Genomic DNA, 16,345 nt, shown 5'->3' on the forward strand with positions numbered 1-16,345 from the left:
CTGGGGCGCTGCACAAGCGCAAGAGCAACGTGCAGGATAGGAATGCTGAAGCAGAAGGGACTCCATTCTGCGATCTGCAGGGTGTCCTAATGAATAATCGGGGAATGTTGCTGCAGCCAAGGTAGCCCAAGTACCACCGGATGGATGGCTTTCTCCAAAACCAAAAAGGATATCCTTTCGGAATGCAGAATCCCAGTGTGGAGCGTGAGAGGTACTGTGGAGGCAGAGATACTCCCTGGCAGAAGTGTCCCTCGAATGGATGTAATTCGCAGAGGAGTCTCCCGAGGAAGTACAGGTATCTGTAATTGTTGTATGAGGTCACTCACAATGAAATTCCCGCCTGCTCCTGAGTCAATAAAGGCGAGAGTCTCAAAGGCTCCGCCGGGATACTCCAAAGTGATAAGTACTGTACATTGAGGAGCAGAAGTAATGCAACCTAGGAATTGCTCCTCAGGACCTCCTAGGTTCTGGAGTTTTTCGGTCACTCCTTACACTGGGCCAGGAAGTGAACCTTCGCTCCACAGTAGAGGCAGAGACCCAAAGAATGACTGTGTCATCGCTCCTCTGCTGATAAAGGAGTACGCCCCAGCTGCATGGGCTCCTCAGAAGACGCTTCTGGGTGCACTGACCCTTGGCTGGACACCGGAGTCACTGGCCTAGAGAAAGAGGGTGCCAGAGACATAGTGCGTCGAAATGGTCGGTTCTCCTTAGCCCGTTGTTGCAAGCGACAATCAATCCTTCCTGCCAAGTCGATTAATTCATTGAGGTCATCTGGAATATCTCGGGCTGCTAGCTCGTCCTTTATTCGTGCCGCTAGCCTTTCCAGAAAGAGGCCACGAAGGCTATCCTCTCACCAGCCAACCTCGAGAGCGTGTGTACGGAATTATAAGGTGTAATCCGCCAATGAGCGAGACCCCTGTCTCAATTGTAGCAGTTCCGAAGTAGCGGTAGCCAATCGTGCCGGTTCATCAAAGGCTTGCTTAAAGCTGGTCACGAACTGGGACAAGTTATCCACATGGGAGAGGCCCAAGACAATGCCTTCCCATCCAGTAAAGACAAGATATAAGCCACCTTCACTGAATCCATTGGAAACTGGTTAGGCAACAACGAGAACCGGATATAACATTGGTTCAGGAAACCACGACAGGCTTTGGCCTCCCCAAAATAGAGGGAAGGTGCAGGCAGCTAAGTCGGTGTTTTGATGCTTACCATCGGCGTGGGTAACAGGGCCTGCGGAACCTCTGGAGGCACTGCGTCCAATCAGTTGGCCAATCGTTCCACGGTAGCCGCCAGTACGTCCAAGCAATGTTGCTGTTGCTGTAACCGTTGGGTCATACCGGGAATGGCCTGAAGGCCTGACAAGTCCGCCACGTCCATGGCCTTGCAAACTGTTATGGACGTAGCAGTGGACCCTTGGGCCAGCCTAGCGGAGTGAGAAGATGGAAGAGGAGAGCACTCCGCGGTGAAGCAGTAGGCCGGGAGGTGGCGCCAAGCCCTATGAAGAGCTGAAGTCTTCACCCTGGAAGCCTGCGGACCCCTTGAGAGGAGCTCGTGAGGTCCCAGACCGCTGGGAATTAGGAGATCTCTGGAGACAAGCCGACCGCTTCACCCTGGAAGACTGAGGACCCTCCAAGAGGAACTCGTGATGTCCCAGACCGCTGGGACTTAGGAGGTCAGAAGACGCGAAGGGTGATGGAACAGTCCGAGGTCGAGGCAGGCGGCAAGGACGGTAGCCAGGAACAAGCCGAAGTCAGGAGCCAGAGAGACAAGCAGAAGATCTGGATCCGGGAACGTAGCAGTGGACCCTTGGGCCTACTCAGGCCCAAGGGTCCACTGCTACGTCCATAACAGTTTGCAAGGCCATGGACGTGGCGGACTTGTCAGGCCTTCAGGCCATTCCCGGTATGACCCAACGGTTACAGCAACAGCAACATTGCTTGGACGTACTGGCGGCTACCGTGGAACGATTGGCCAACTGATTGGACAGAAACAGCGAATCCAAGACTGGAACAGAAGCTGCAAGCCCAAACCTGGAACAGGAGCTGAAGATCCAAGCAGGACAAGAACAGAGCGCTGCAACAAGCAGGAACCTCGTTGCAAGGCGAATACATGAAGCAGATGCCGGCTTAAATACAAGCCGGCGTCTGACGTCATTTTGTGGGCGGTCCATGGTCTGGCGGGAAAGGCCCTTTAAAGTGGGCTTCCCCGCGCGTGCGCGTGTGCCCAGAGGGGGAGGAATCAGGTTCTGGGGCTCGGCGGCGTCTCCCTCATGGAGACACCGCCGCAAGAAGGCCTGAGTAGGCCCAACAAGCCGCGCACCCCGCCGTGGAGCAGCCGAGAGGCCTGGACGAGCCCAAACCCCCTGAGAGCCCCGACTCTGTCACCCCGAGACCGAAGGTAAGGACCCGGTCACAAGGGTTGCGACCGGGACCGCAACATATATATATATATATATTTCTATCAGATATCTGGTTAAATAGTTCTCCATCTAAATGGTGGGTGGGATAGGGGCATTCTTGGGTGTGGTTACTTATCCAACTATCTGGATAAGTGGCGATATTCAAACTTATCTGGCTAAGTTTTAACTGATAAGTTAGACCTGATATTGAACAGGTGTAAAGTTAGACAGATACATTTATTCAGCTAACTCAAACTTATTTATTTACATTTATTTAAAAAATTTGGGCCAGATTTTAAAACTTAGGCGCTGGCATAGATTTGTGCGCACAATCCAGCACGCACAAATCTACGCCCGATTTTATAACATGCGCGCACAAGGGGGTGCACACTTGTGCACCTTGCGCGTGCCGAGCCCTAGGGGAATCCCAATGGCTTTCCCTGTTCCCTCCGAGGCCGCTCCGAGGCCACTCCGAAATCAGAGCGGCCTCGGAGGGAATTTTCTTTCCGCCACCCACCACCTTCCCCTCCCTTCCGCTACCTAACCTGCCCCCCAGCCCTATCTAACCTACCTAACCTGCCTATTCCACTACCTAACCTGCCCCCCCAGCCCTATTTTGACTTCTGTAAACCGGTATGATCTGTATATTTTACAGGAATGTCGATATATAAGAATTCTAAATAAATAAATAAATAAATCTACACCCCCCCCCCTTATCTTTGTTCGCTAAGTTGCGCCTGCCTCCGGGCAGGTGTAGGTTACACGCGACGGCGACGGCCGACCTGGGATCCCGGGCACAACAGCACCTTTTTCAAGCCCCGGGACATACGTGCATTCCGGGGCTTGCGTGCACTGCCGAGCCTATGCAAGATAGGCTTGGCGTGCGCAGGGGCAGCTTGGGGCAGCTTTTCGGGGGTTACGCGTGTATCCTTTTGAAAATCTGCCCCTTTATATTTTGCTAGGTCCAAAATTCAAAGCGTCTGAATATCCAGCAAAGGAGGTCATTTATCAAAGGCTTATTGTGCGATAAGCTTCTATCGCATGTGAAAAGGGCCTTTTCGCATGAGATAGAATGCATTAACTCTCAGAACTCAAACAGCTGCGTCCTTACTCATGAAAAGGCAACAATGCAGATATTACACCAGACCCTAGCACAACATTACTATTCTTCCTAGCAGGGACAAGAAGTGACCTAGTGGTTAGAATAGTGGGTAGAGAGCCAAGGAAACCTGTTCCTTCAATGACACTCATTATCACCTGGAGTAAGTCGATTTATAGATTTTAAATTCTTGGGGACAGGGTTTTATTCTATCTGAATTCTAGGAAGTGGATTTTAATACCCATGCACGTATGCCGGCTTGCACACATGGACGCAACAATTTTATAACATACACGCACGCATATGCGTATGTTATAAAATCGGCTGTACAAGTGTACATGTGTGCACAATTTAATATAGATGCGCATGTGCTTGCAAATATTGTGTCTGTTGCATAAGTGGGGGGAATTTTATGAGGGGTGTATGCATGCAGAGGCTACTTACCCTTTTCCCAGTTCATTCCCAATTCGCCCAGTGTAGGGATAGGATTCCCTAACCCCCTAGTTTTAAAGGCTCCCTTCTCCCATTAGACCCAGTCCTTAAAACCCCGCTGATTAGCCAAGATTTTATTTTTGACTTACATGCCAGCAATAGCAGAAGTAAAGTTACGCAGTGGGGACCCCTAACGTGCATAAGGTGCATAAGTATTTATATGCACATCTCTTAGTTTTCCCCCCACATGCCACACCACACCCATGGCCCGCCCCTTTTTTGAACTTTTTGATTTGTGCACATACCAGGAAATACATGCATACACAGGCGCTTCTTAAAATCCACGTGTCATGCGCCAGCCCAGGACGCAATTATCTCTGTGCTTTGGCACACATAGGGCATTTAAAATCTGCCAGTAAGGAGATCACGTGGTGCAGTGAGAGGGGAGAGGATGTAGTTCTCTCTCCCTCGGCGCCAGGCCTCCTGAATCAGATTCTATCCATTCAGCTAATGGCATCAAAGTAAGCTTAAAATATCATTAGGCGGTGGCTGAACCATCAGACTTCGTATTTGGTTGGGAATGTCCGCTCAGGTCATGAGGAAAGACAAGGAAAGGGGGAAAGATCGTCCAAAGCCTACAGAAATCCCTGTCATGGCCACTGCCAGCGAATCCGTTAGTCCCCCCGTCGCGGCAATCGCAGATATTAAAAGCGCCGCATTGGAAGCATTAGGGCCAGAACTTAAAAATATTTGGGCAAATTTGAAGCCTGATTTGAGGAAATTGAAGGTTGTGTATCTGATGCACATGATGGCCTCCATGAGGCCCAAACAGATATCGGGGCCTTGCAAGCAGTGATGGAAAAGCAGGAACCCCCGCTGAATGACCTCCTGCAGTCGATCTCCTGCCGGCGCCATTTTCCGTACGGAAAACGATTTGCGGCAGGAGATCGCTCCCGGACCCCCGCTGGACCCCCAGGGACTTTTGGCCAGCTTGGGGGGGCCTCCTGACCCCCACAAGACTTGCCAAAAGTCCAGCGGGGGTCCGGAACGATCTCCTGCAGTCGAATCGTGTTGGTCTATGGCGGCCGCCATTTTGCGGCCGCCATTTTGCAAAATGGCGCCGGCTGAAGACAACACAATTCAATTGCAGGAGCCCGTTCCGGACCGCCGCTGGACCCCCAGGTAATTTAAGGCATTTGGGGGGGGGTGGTTCGGGAGGGTGGGGGATTTAATTTAAAGGGTCGGGGTGGGTTTTAGGGGGTTTTAGTGTGCCGGTTTTCCTGCCATTGGTTTAGGGCAAGTAAGTACTTCCCTCCCAAAGTTGATGAAGTATTAAGGCATTTGGGGTGGGGGATTTAATTTAAAGGGTCGGGGGTGGGTTTTAGGGGGTTTTAGTGTGCCGGCTCACGATTTTAACGATTTTCACGATATTTTAAACACCCAAACGGCAACAATACGATCCCCTCCCAGCCGAAATCGATCGTTAAGACGATCGAGGACACGATTCACATCTCTAGTTATCAGTATGCTGAAGACATGTTTGTGATTTGGACTTTCAAACAATTTTATAATTCATATATTGCATTTCATCCTTAGAGTACTTATTTATTTAAAATTATTTCTATATGCACGCTCCCATGATCATGATGGTTTAAAAAGTATCAACATCTATAATTAAAATACAAGTATTACTTGGACACAACATAGATGAATGTACACATGGTCTACATTGATATTTCCTTTAAAAAACAAATACATCTGTAAGGAAACTCTTATCCTGTGTTCTGTCCTACTGACTTCCTCTACTGGTTAACTCCAGACTTCATGCAAAGTGTTAACTCTTTGAATACCACAGTCTCAGTCAATAATTGCCAGCTGTATACAGAAAACCAACTATCTTCACAATTCCAGCTTCCATCCTTTACATATATTTAGGTTGACTATACATACCCAAGTCTGATTTAAAAGACATAAACATTTCAAATCTTAAATGAATTCTTCAAATAAAAAGGCTACAATCCTAAAATATCTCCAGGAAGAATGCATCTTTACTTAAACAGCCAGAGCAAACCTAGGGCCTCATTTTCCAAGGAGTTACCGTGTGTGATAATTCCGCAAACCGCGCTAACAGCAGTTAACGCGGTTTGTGAATGCAAATTTTTAATTTCGTATTCAGGTGGCAGAGCAAATGTAAAGTAGGGAGGATTTATCATGTGCTGTGAAACAGCCACACTGTTAGCGTGGCTCCTAACGTGGCCAATAACTACACCTCTTTCATTTGTGTTACACTGTGCGATCGCATGCGCTACAGGCTGGTAAAGGTTTATTGTGGTTCACGATGTCTCCTGACAGGCCTGTTTCAGTATGATGCAGGCTGTGAGTGAGAGAGAGAGAGACTTACCATAGGGCCTCCTCCCTAGACAGGTATTTGTATTCCTATGGGAGGCCCACCTAGTACCTCGAGGTGAGGTTTAAGTATTAGTGTAGGGGGTTAGGGGCCACTTTCACATTCAATGTGAGTCGTAAGAACAGAACAGTGGTCTCTTGTGAAGATTTGATGACCTACGGAGTGAGGAAACTCACCCAAAGATGAGATTTGGGCAATGTTCTCTCAACCTAGCTTGTTGAGAGTCCATCAAGCTAGGTTGAGAGAACATTGCCCAAATCTCATCTTTGGGTGAGTTTCCTCACTCCGTAGGTCATCAAATCTTCACAAGAGACCACTGTTCTGTTCGTATGTCTCACGTTGAATGTGAAAGTGGCCCCTAACCCCCTACACTAATACTTAAACCTCACCTCGAGTTAGTAGGTGGGCCTCCCATAGGGATGAGCCTGCATCATACTGAACAGGCCTGTCAGGAGACATCGTGAACCGCGATATACTGGCAATGTAGCCCAAATTGGGCTAATAGCGCAACTTGCGATAACAGCCTTTTGCATAGCTGATAATGCAATTTGTGATACACATGCTTATTAGCATAAGGTACACCCCTTTTTGGTATCGCATGCGATACCAATGCGATATTGGAAAATGAGGCCCCTACTGAGGTACAAAGAAAGGATAACCACTGAACAAGTATCCCTTGAACTAGCATACAGCCTGGAGCTAGAAAAATAGAAAAATCTTAAAAGAACTTTAGTCTTTACTCCTGGAGGATGTTGCATTGAAACAAATAGTCCCTGCTCATCTGATGCTGAATCTGAAGCAAAAATTCATAAGAAACAACTTTCAAACAGAAAGTAAGAAAGAAGAAAATGACACAAAACCCTTGAAATCACTATGCTGCAAACTACGCAAGTATGTTTTATAGAACCCGACAGTTACTCATATGGAAAATACATTTAGCATCAGTGTTTGCTTTCCTAACTCTTCTCCAATGTAGTATATATTAATCAGTATGGAAAATGTGAAGAGGGATGCTATGTTGGTAAAACAAGTCTGAAGTCAAAGATGGGAATAAACCAACACAGACACAAAATTACGTATCAGAAAGAAGAGCAAGGTGACATCTTCGTGGGGGAACTTTTTTCAGGACAAAACCACTACATCAATGGCCTTATGATCAGGATATTAAATGGGAAATTTGGTGCAATCCAGGAACATTAGAAAGTTAAAGTTAAAATGATCAAATACTCTGGTACAAAAATACAAGAGCTTAACTGAAACTTAAGGTTTTAAACTCATTACCAGACATAACCTTCTGTCACCTTCTTATCACTTTAACACATCCACCCCTCCTCCTCCTTCCCCCTCCTAACCCCATTTATTTATTTATTTATTTATTTTTAACTTTTATATATCGCCATTCTTGCATTAAATGCAAATCATGCCGGTTTACAGTGAAACAGAAAAAGCAGGAAAAAATTCCTTAGTCGAATACAATGAAACAGCTTAGTTAACAAAGGAAACATAAAAATAAATTTTTACATATACACAAAGGGGTAGATTTTCAGACGAGCGCGAATAGCCTACTTTTGTTTGCGCTCCAGGTGCAAACAAAAGTACGCTGGATTTTAGTAGATACGCGCGTAGTCGCGCGTATCGGCTAAAATCCTGGATCGGCGCGCGCAAGGCTATCGATTTCGTATAGCCTGCGCGCGCCGAGCCGCGCAGCCTACCCCCGTTCCCTCCTAGGCCGCTCCGAAATCGGAGCGGCCTAGAAGGGAACTTTCCTTTGCCCTCCCCTCACCTTCCCCTCCATTCCCCTACCTAACCCACCCGCCCGGCCCTGTCTAAACCCCCATCCTACCTTTGTCGGGGGATTTACGCCTCCCGGAGGGAGGCGTAAATCCCCGCGCGCCAGCGGGCCTCCTGCGCGCCGGGCCGCGACCTGGGGGCGGGTACGGAGGGCGCGGCCACGCCCCCGGGCCGTAGCCACGCCCCCGTACCCGCCCCCAAAACGCTGCCGACACGCCCCCGCAACGCCGCACGCTCCGGCCCCGCCCCCGACACGCCTCCCGACACGCCCACTCCGAAAACCCCGGGACTTACGCGAGTCCCGGGGTTCTGCGCGCGCCGGTGAGCCTATGTAAAATAGGCTCACCGGCGCGCAGGGCCCTGCTCGCGTAAATCCGCCCGGTTTTGGGCGGATTTACGCGAGCAGGGCTCTGAAAATCCGCCCCAAAGGTTTGCACGAAGGGGTGCACAAAGGGGAGAGCCCCTTTGTCGCGCCCCTTCGGCGCACGATGTTGAGGCTGTCTTAACTGTCCAATGTTAGTGACATCATGGGGGGGTGGGTTTAATGATCGCAGCACTTACATCGCTGCTTCTTTCCAGTTCCATGTGAAGATCAAGCTGTTTCCTTCACTTCCCCTCCCATGACTGTGGGGTGAGAAGTGCTGCAGGGTGCCCCTTGATGTTATCTGGCTTCCCACACGCGACGCCTGGTGTTGAGGCTGTCTTAACTGTCCAATGTTAGTGACGTCATGGGGGGGCGGGTCTAATGATCGCAGCACTTACATCGCTGCTTCTTTCCATTGTAATATAATCTATGATTCACTTGTATATTAAGGCAATATCATTTTTTGCTCTAATCTGCTCATTCTATTCATACCTGAGGAAGGGAATGTTTACTCTTGAAAGCTAGTCAAGAAATGTATTAATTTAGTTGAATAAAAAGATAATTGTCTTATATCATCTTTTTGTTTATTGACCTTTATTTCTGAGTATTAAAGTGGACTCATGTGGCAACCACACTATTTTGTTTTAGGAAATAATACTGACTACCATACAGAAAATGTTATTTTTGTTGAATTTGTGTTATTAATAGATATGGAGTGAAAGTTGACTGGGATTTAATTGCCACAGTGCAAGTGCAAACATCTAAATCAGACGTGTTCATCAAGGTACAGATCCTGGAAAATGAGGAAGAAATAGTAAGCTCAACTGGTAAAGGGCATGCTGTCATCCCTGCATTTCAGTTTCATTTTCAACAAAAGGAACGGCCATTAAGTGCTCAGTGTAAGTGCCAAGTTTTGTGCTTGGTATTTTTATTCAAGAACCTTTGTGCAGAAATGTAAATATGGATAAAATATGACAAATAATGACATGAAGATTCACCATCTAACATATAAGAAAGATACAGTTCAAAGGGACCTCTATGGGTAAAACAATGCTTTATCCACAGAAATGACCTTTTTGAAATTTTCCTTTTCACTTTATACTTAAAACTACATGTATACACCCTGTATGCACGGAATTTTAAGAGGACAATATTCAGCACCATTTATCTGGACAAGTTCGGACTTACCAGCTAAGTGGCACAGTTTGAATATTTGACTGTGTTCAGCAACTGCCAAATAACTATCTATCCTGCCAAATACTGTAGTTCTCTAAGTGGTGGGCAGGACAGGTAATTTCTGGTTTATGGCCATATATCCAGCAAACTTATAGGTTGATTTACTAACCCACAATAAGCATGATATTGCTTGTTTTCCCCCAAAATCTGCCACTATTGAAATTAGATGATTTGCATGCATAAAATTAACTAATGCATGCAAAGCAGTAATCTAATGCAAATAAAATAATGTAGCCAGCCGTGTTATTTTAACTCATTTCAAGGAGTTGTAGTTATCCAATCCAGGAGACACCAGAACGCTAATGCACATCCTGATGTCCCCAGGATGCTCCTTAAAGGGCCCTATGGCCTTGCAGTGAGGGGGTTGGGGACCCGGGGAACTGCTACTGGGGGAGTTGTTTTTGATATAGGGGGATTGTTGACTGGGTCGTGGGGTAATTTTTGATCAAAGGGAAGGAGGTTTGGAAAGGGGTGGAGTAGGGCATCACCACGTTATTATTTTTTTTAAATTTTTTTTAATATTTTAGGGCCTGTTCAGCTGTCTCTAGAGGCAGCGGAGAGGTAGGTTGAAGTTTTGCTTGACTCCTGGGAAAGGGTTAGGTATTTTTCAAGTTTGGGCTACATGGATGGCCCTTTAATACAATGGCAGCCCATGCAAAGTGAGCCACCATCACGCATTTTATTTTGGCTCTGCCGTGTTAATTTTTATTGCAGCATTTTTCCACGATAAAAAAAATAACTCACCGATGCCACTGTGATATTTTCCCATGGAGGAGTGAAATATCACAGGACCAGCCGCCAACGATATTTTGCCCCTCCTGTAGTAAAACATCTCAATATAGTAAATCTTCTCCTTACCTGGATAAATGGTGATGTTAGCCAGATAAGCTCATCCTGCTACTGAGCTGGTCAAACTTTTGCTGGATAAACTTATCTGGCTATCTGGTAGTTATTTAGGTATATTCTGTGGTGTAGGCATGCCACAACAAATCCTGGATACAGTAGCCGGATATGTTTAGCTGGTTAACTTGTTTAGGTGGATAACAGCTGAACATGGATATCTACTTAGGTAAGATCATCTGGAGGGTGGGGGTGGGGGGCTGGAGTCTATAAAGTATCAGTTATAACTTTGCTCACGGAGTTTTCATGGGATAATTTTCAAAGCACACTTGAAAGCATACTTGAAAATCGGTGTTACTTAGGTATAATAACAGATCACACATTTACGTGGGCTGTCATAAAATTACCTCTATAAAAGACAATTGCAATGTTTGTATGTTTCACCATCCTATTGTTCTGATAGACAATATTGCTTCCTTACGGTCCCTGTATTTCCTAAAATGAGCATGCTCTAAATGCAAATATTATGCTGTAAAAGAAAGCCACGTGCACTAACTACAAATAATGTGCTAATAATATTTAGCATGCACTAATGCAAATGATGTATGCCAAAGGGAGCACATTGGGAAAAGCCTGCTCCTGCTGGTAGCTGCCAAAGAATAGCAAGATAGAGGCAGAGAAGAACATAGGGAGCATAGAGAGGGGGTAAGGTGAGGAGACAGATAACTAAGGGAAGAGGGAGAGAAGAGGAGAGGGAAGGGGAGATAGGGCAAGAGAGCAGGGGAAAGGGAAGGGAGGAGAGAGAAGGACAAGGGGAACATACAGGGATGGATTTAAGACTATGATGACCATAGGCAGAATACTGGGGCTGGGGGATTTCATCTCCAGAAATGAAAGAATAGTGGGATAGTCCCAGTTATTGGATGCCTTCAGAATTTTGCATTTTAGGCACTTGCCTATGTTGCCCTATATCTAAATCTGGCCATGGGAAAGAGAATAAAGGAGAGGAGCAGGGGAGATTGGCAGGAAAGAGGAAGGGGAGAAGGGAGGGTGAATGAGATGGAGATTGGAGAGATTGGTGGGAGGGGGCAGGAAAGAGGAAGGGAAGAAGGGAGGGTGAATGAAATGGAGATTGGTGGGAGGGAGAGAGAAAGAAAGTAAAAGAAGGGAGGAAGAAAGGAGGAGGAGATGGGGAGAAAAGGCAATGAGCAGAGAAGTGGCAGGAGGCAGAATGGAGAGTATTTTAGGAAAAATTGTTAATGCAGCCATTACACAATCATCAATCTGCAGCAGAGTACAGGGTTGTTCCCATGACAGGGAAGGTCAGAAGAAAGACTTTATCAGCATATATGCCATTTTTCTCCATTCGTTTTGTCGGACCCTTCCACTAGTAACATACATATAGGGGTCGATTTTAAAAAATCCGAATACGATTCCCAATGCGCGTGCATGGACGCGCTAATTATAAAACATGAGCACGCGTGTGCAAGGGAGGGAGATTTTATAAGCTACTCGCAGCGATGCAATCGGGTCTCCCCCAGTTCCCTCCCAGTCCGCTCCAATTAAGGAGCGGACTGGAAGGGAACTTTCCTATCCCTTAACCTACCCTTCCTCCCTCTTCCTCTCTCCTCCCTGCCCCCTAAACATAACCTAACTAACCCCAAATTTTTTATTTTACTACTTACTGCTCCTCTGGAGCAGAAGTAATTTCCACGCGCTGGCCAGCTGCCGGCACATGCTTCCCTGGGACAGCATTGAATGGCACTGTCCTGGCCCCCCAGCCCGCCCCTTTATTTCGGACTGGCACTTTGACATGCAACGGGGGTTACACGTGTGGCCAAGCCCTTTGTAAAATGCGTGCGGCACTTGCAAGGTTTGGCCACGCGCATAACCCCCATTTTTAATGCACGGCAGGCTTTTAAAATTTTCTTGATACTGTACATTAGAGCAGAAATTGTGCTACTTAAAATCACTCATAATCCCATGGGAAGGACTCAATAAATACAACTTTTATTTTGTAATCCAGGACCTGTTGAACTTCTGGGAGGTAGAAAACAAGGCTATCTTTCACTGACGGGTAAATTTGAAAAAGAACGCACGTACGCCCATAAATGTGCGCATTGCAGTGCAAGTAAATTTACGCCTCATTTATTTAAAATATTGTTGCTGTGTGTACTTCTGGAGAGAGAGCGAGAGAGATTGAGTATCTGTATAGAGGCACTCTTATACACTCTATATATGTTCCACAGTAGAGGGGCACTTTGAATTGGGTGGGTTTTCTGGAGGTGGGTTGGAGGTTAGGGGAGTGTTGTTACAGATACATTCAGAGGTATTCATAGTAAAATGGACATCAGTAAAAAATTTTAGTCCTTATAAGCATTGAAAAGACGAACAAGCGCAGCTGATTTGTACAATGCAGTGCTAGCTACCTAATTTCATTATGCAATAAGGTTAGCGCCTCCACATCGCTCTTCCAAAAGACAGGAAAACTAATAGCACTCATCACATGCAAATGCGTGTTGATGAGGCTATTAGTTACTCATCTGAAATGCAAAAAAAAATGTGCATCCAAAACACACAGTTTTGTAGTAAAAAAATAACACCTGCCTAGACCTGGCGTTAATTTCTGAGCACTCCCAAAAGTTGTACAGAGAAACAGAAAATACTGTTTTTCTCTAGTCTACACCCTCCTACTTAATATTGTTAAGAGAACATAAGAACATGCCATACTGGGTCAGACCAAGGGTCCATCAAGCCCAGCTTCCTGTTTCCAACAGTGGCCAATCCAGGCCATAAGAACCTGGCAAGTACCCAAAACCAAGTCTATCCCATGTTACTGTTGTTAGTAATAGCAGTGGCTGTTTTCTAAGTCAGCTTAATTAATAGCAGGTAATGGACTTATCCAATCCTTTTTTAAACACTGCTACACTAACTGCATTAACCACATCCTCTGGCAACAAATTCCAGAGTTTAATTGTGCGCCGAGTGAAAAACAACTTTCTCTGATTAGTTTTAAATGTGCCACATGCTAACTTCATGGAGTGCCCCCTAGTCCTTCTATTATCTGATTCACTTTTACCCATTTGGGACCTGTCATAATTTTAAACACCTCTATTATATCCCTCCTCAGCCATTTCTTCTCCAAGCTAAACAGTCCTAACCTCTTTAGTCTTTCCTCATAGGGGAGCTGTTCCATCCCCTTTATCATTTTGGTCACCCTTCTCTGTACCTTCTCCATTGCAACTATATCTTTTTTGAGATGCAGCAACCAGAATTGCACACAGTATTCAAGGTGCAATCTCACCATGGAGTGATACAGAGACATTATGACATTTTCTGTTTTATTCACCATTCCCTTTCTAATAATTCCCAACATTCTGTTTGCTTTTTTGACTGCCACAGCACACTGAACCGACAATTTCAATGTGTTATCCACTATGACGCCTAGATCTTTCTTGGGTGGTAGCTCTTAATATGGAACCTAACATTATGTAACTATAGCATGGGTTATTTTTCCCTATATGCAATCACCTTGCACTTATCCACATTAAATTTCATCTGCCATTTGGATGCCCAATTTTCCAGTCTCACAAGGTCTTCCTGCAATTTATCACAATCTGCTTGTGATTTAACTACTCTGAATAATTTTGTATCATGTGCAAATGTGATTACTTCACTCGTCGTATTTCTTTCCAGGTCATTTATAAATATATTGAAAAGTTTGGGTCCCAATACAGATCCCTGAGGCACTCCACTGCCCACTCCCCTCCACTGAGAAAATTGTCCATTTAATCCTACTCTCTGTTTCCTGTCTTTTAGCAATATTAAGTAGGAGAAACTAAAGATTAAAAAAAAAAGTAAAAAAAAAAGTGCCGGTGGTCAGGTTCGGGAAACTGATGCTCAATTAACAAGCGCCCGTTTCCCGAACCCGTGGCTGTGCACCATTTAGGAAAACACACACCAATAAATTCAGCGTCCGTTTTCTTAATCTGCGGATGGCCACTGTCAGCTGATCGCTTGCGAGTGCCAGTTGTTCTCACATGTGGGTGAGTTCATCCAATGGAGCCCAGCGCAGAAAACTTTTGTCAAAGTTTCTAGAAACTGACAAAAGTTTTCTGCGCTGGGCTCCATCTAGAAACTTTGGCCAGCAGACTGAGCATGTCCAGCCTGCTACTATCCGCGCATCCACATGAGGTCCCTCTGCAGTCTCTTCTGTGGTGCAGTTGCCTCGCGGTTTGTGGAGCTCCACAGTTTTCTCTCAAATGTTTCAAGTTTTTGCTCTAATCCTCATCGGGTCCCCCTTCACGGTCGGTACCCTCCCAGTACAGTAAGTTATTTTTGATTCGTACTCATTCTTCTGGTCGATTCCCGACTCCCCACTTCCTGGTGCCCGTTGGCCATTGACCGCACACCGGATCTTTTTCATGGCGTCGACTGGTTTTCGTCGGTGCCCCCAGTGCCCGTGGACTATGTCCATTACGGACCCACATGAGGTTTGCATCCTCTGCCTGGGGGCCTCACATGATGTCCGTGGATGTCATCTGTGTGACCAGATGACACACAAGGAGCATTGTGCGTGCCTTGACAAAATGGAGAAACTTTTCAGGACCCCAAAATCATCCACTCCTGTGTCGGTTGCTCCGACGCCTAAGGATCGTGGGGAGCCGTCCACATCTCTGACTCTCACGCGGTCCCTTTCAACTCTACCCCTAAGGTTCAAGGAGAGGGAGATCGATCTATGGTGGTCTCTCCCCTCACCCAGACCTCAGGGTCATCAACCTCCTTGGTGCCGGAGAAAGACCGGAAGCTCAGACACCGGTCACCTTCCCGACATGGTTCCAGTTCCAGAGTGGCATCGGCGGCCACCGAGCCGCCATCGAAGTGGCACCGGCCACTGGAGGCCCCATCCTCCGGTGCCCCCGGTAGCTCGAGGCATTCTCCATTGATACTGATACCAGGCGCCATCCCACCTCAGGGACCCAAGGATGACACCTCGTCCCCCTCCATCTCTCCTGACCACTCAGGACTTCCAGAAGGAGTTGGACCGCAAGGTGCAGTCATCGGTGCTGAAGGCGCTGCAGGGCATTGAGATACCGGCGCCACTGGCCCCCATGCTGGTGCCCGACCCTCCACCATCGACACCGGTACCCCTGCTAGAACATCTGGGCAACCTTCTCGGCACCCTTCCGATGCAACCAGTGCCCCAGGGACCATCAATGCCCCACCATCCACCGATGCCCTCCACAGGAGCAATCCCAAATCCCAGGTCCTCTGAAGATGATGAAAACTCCGGGACCAGGCACCCTCGTACGTGATTCCCCGAGCCACTGCCGGGCCTTTCCAGCTTACCACAGCCGAGGGATTCATCAGTGCCATTGGTACCCTTGTGCCCCTCGGAACCCAGGGTCGATGCTCCTCGCAGCCCTCACCCTCAACATCCTGGCCCGAGTGAGGAAGAGGGTCCCTATCACTCTTGGGGTGATGACTCCAAGACTCGTCCTCTGAGTACTCTGACAACCTACTCTTGGAGACTTCACCCCAGAGGAGTGGTGCCTGTCACTACCGAAGAACCTGTCGTTTATGGGGTTCTTTAGAGCTATGGCTGAGACCATCCCCTTTCAGCTCCTTACAGAGGAGGATGCGCGTCACAAGATGCTGGAGGTTCTCCAGTTCACTGACGCTCCTAAAGAGATTGTGGCAGTCCCAATCCATGATATTTTTAAAGAACTCTTCCTCCGCATGTGGGAACACCCCATTTCCATCTCCCCAGTAAACAGG

At 47.0% G+C, this 16,345-nt stretch overlaps 1 protein-coding gene across 1 annotated transcript in view; it reads left to right on the forward strand.

Moving 5' to 3' along the window:
• The window catches only part of ADGB (androglobin), a 790,434-nt gene that overhangs the window by 630,718 nt on the left and 143,371 nt on the right, over positions 1 to 16,345 (forward strand). Inside the window, exon 27 of the mRNA XM_029594040.1 lies at positions 9,200 to 9,390. Coding sequence (XP_029449900.1) covers positions 9,200 to 9,390 — 191 coding nt within the window. The remainder of the gene's footprint in view (positions 1 to 9,199; positions 9,391 to 16,345) is intronic.

Source organism: Rhinatrema bivittatum, chromosome 3, assembly GCF_901001135.1.
Source record: "Rhinatrema bivittatum chromosome 3, aRhiBiv1.1, whole genome shotgun sequence".
Classification (NCBI taxonomy): Eukaryota; Metazoa; Chordata; class Amphibia; order Gymnophiona; family Rhinatrematidae; genus Rhinatrema; species Rhinatrema bivittatum.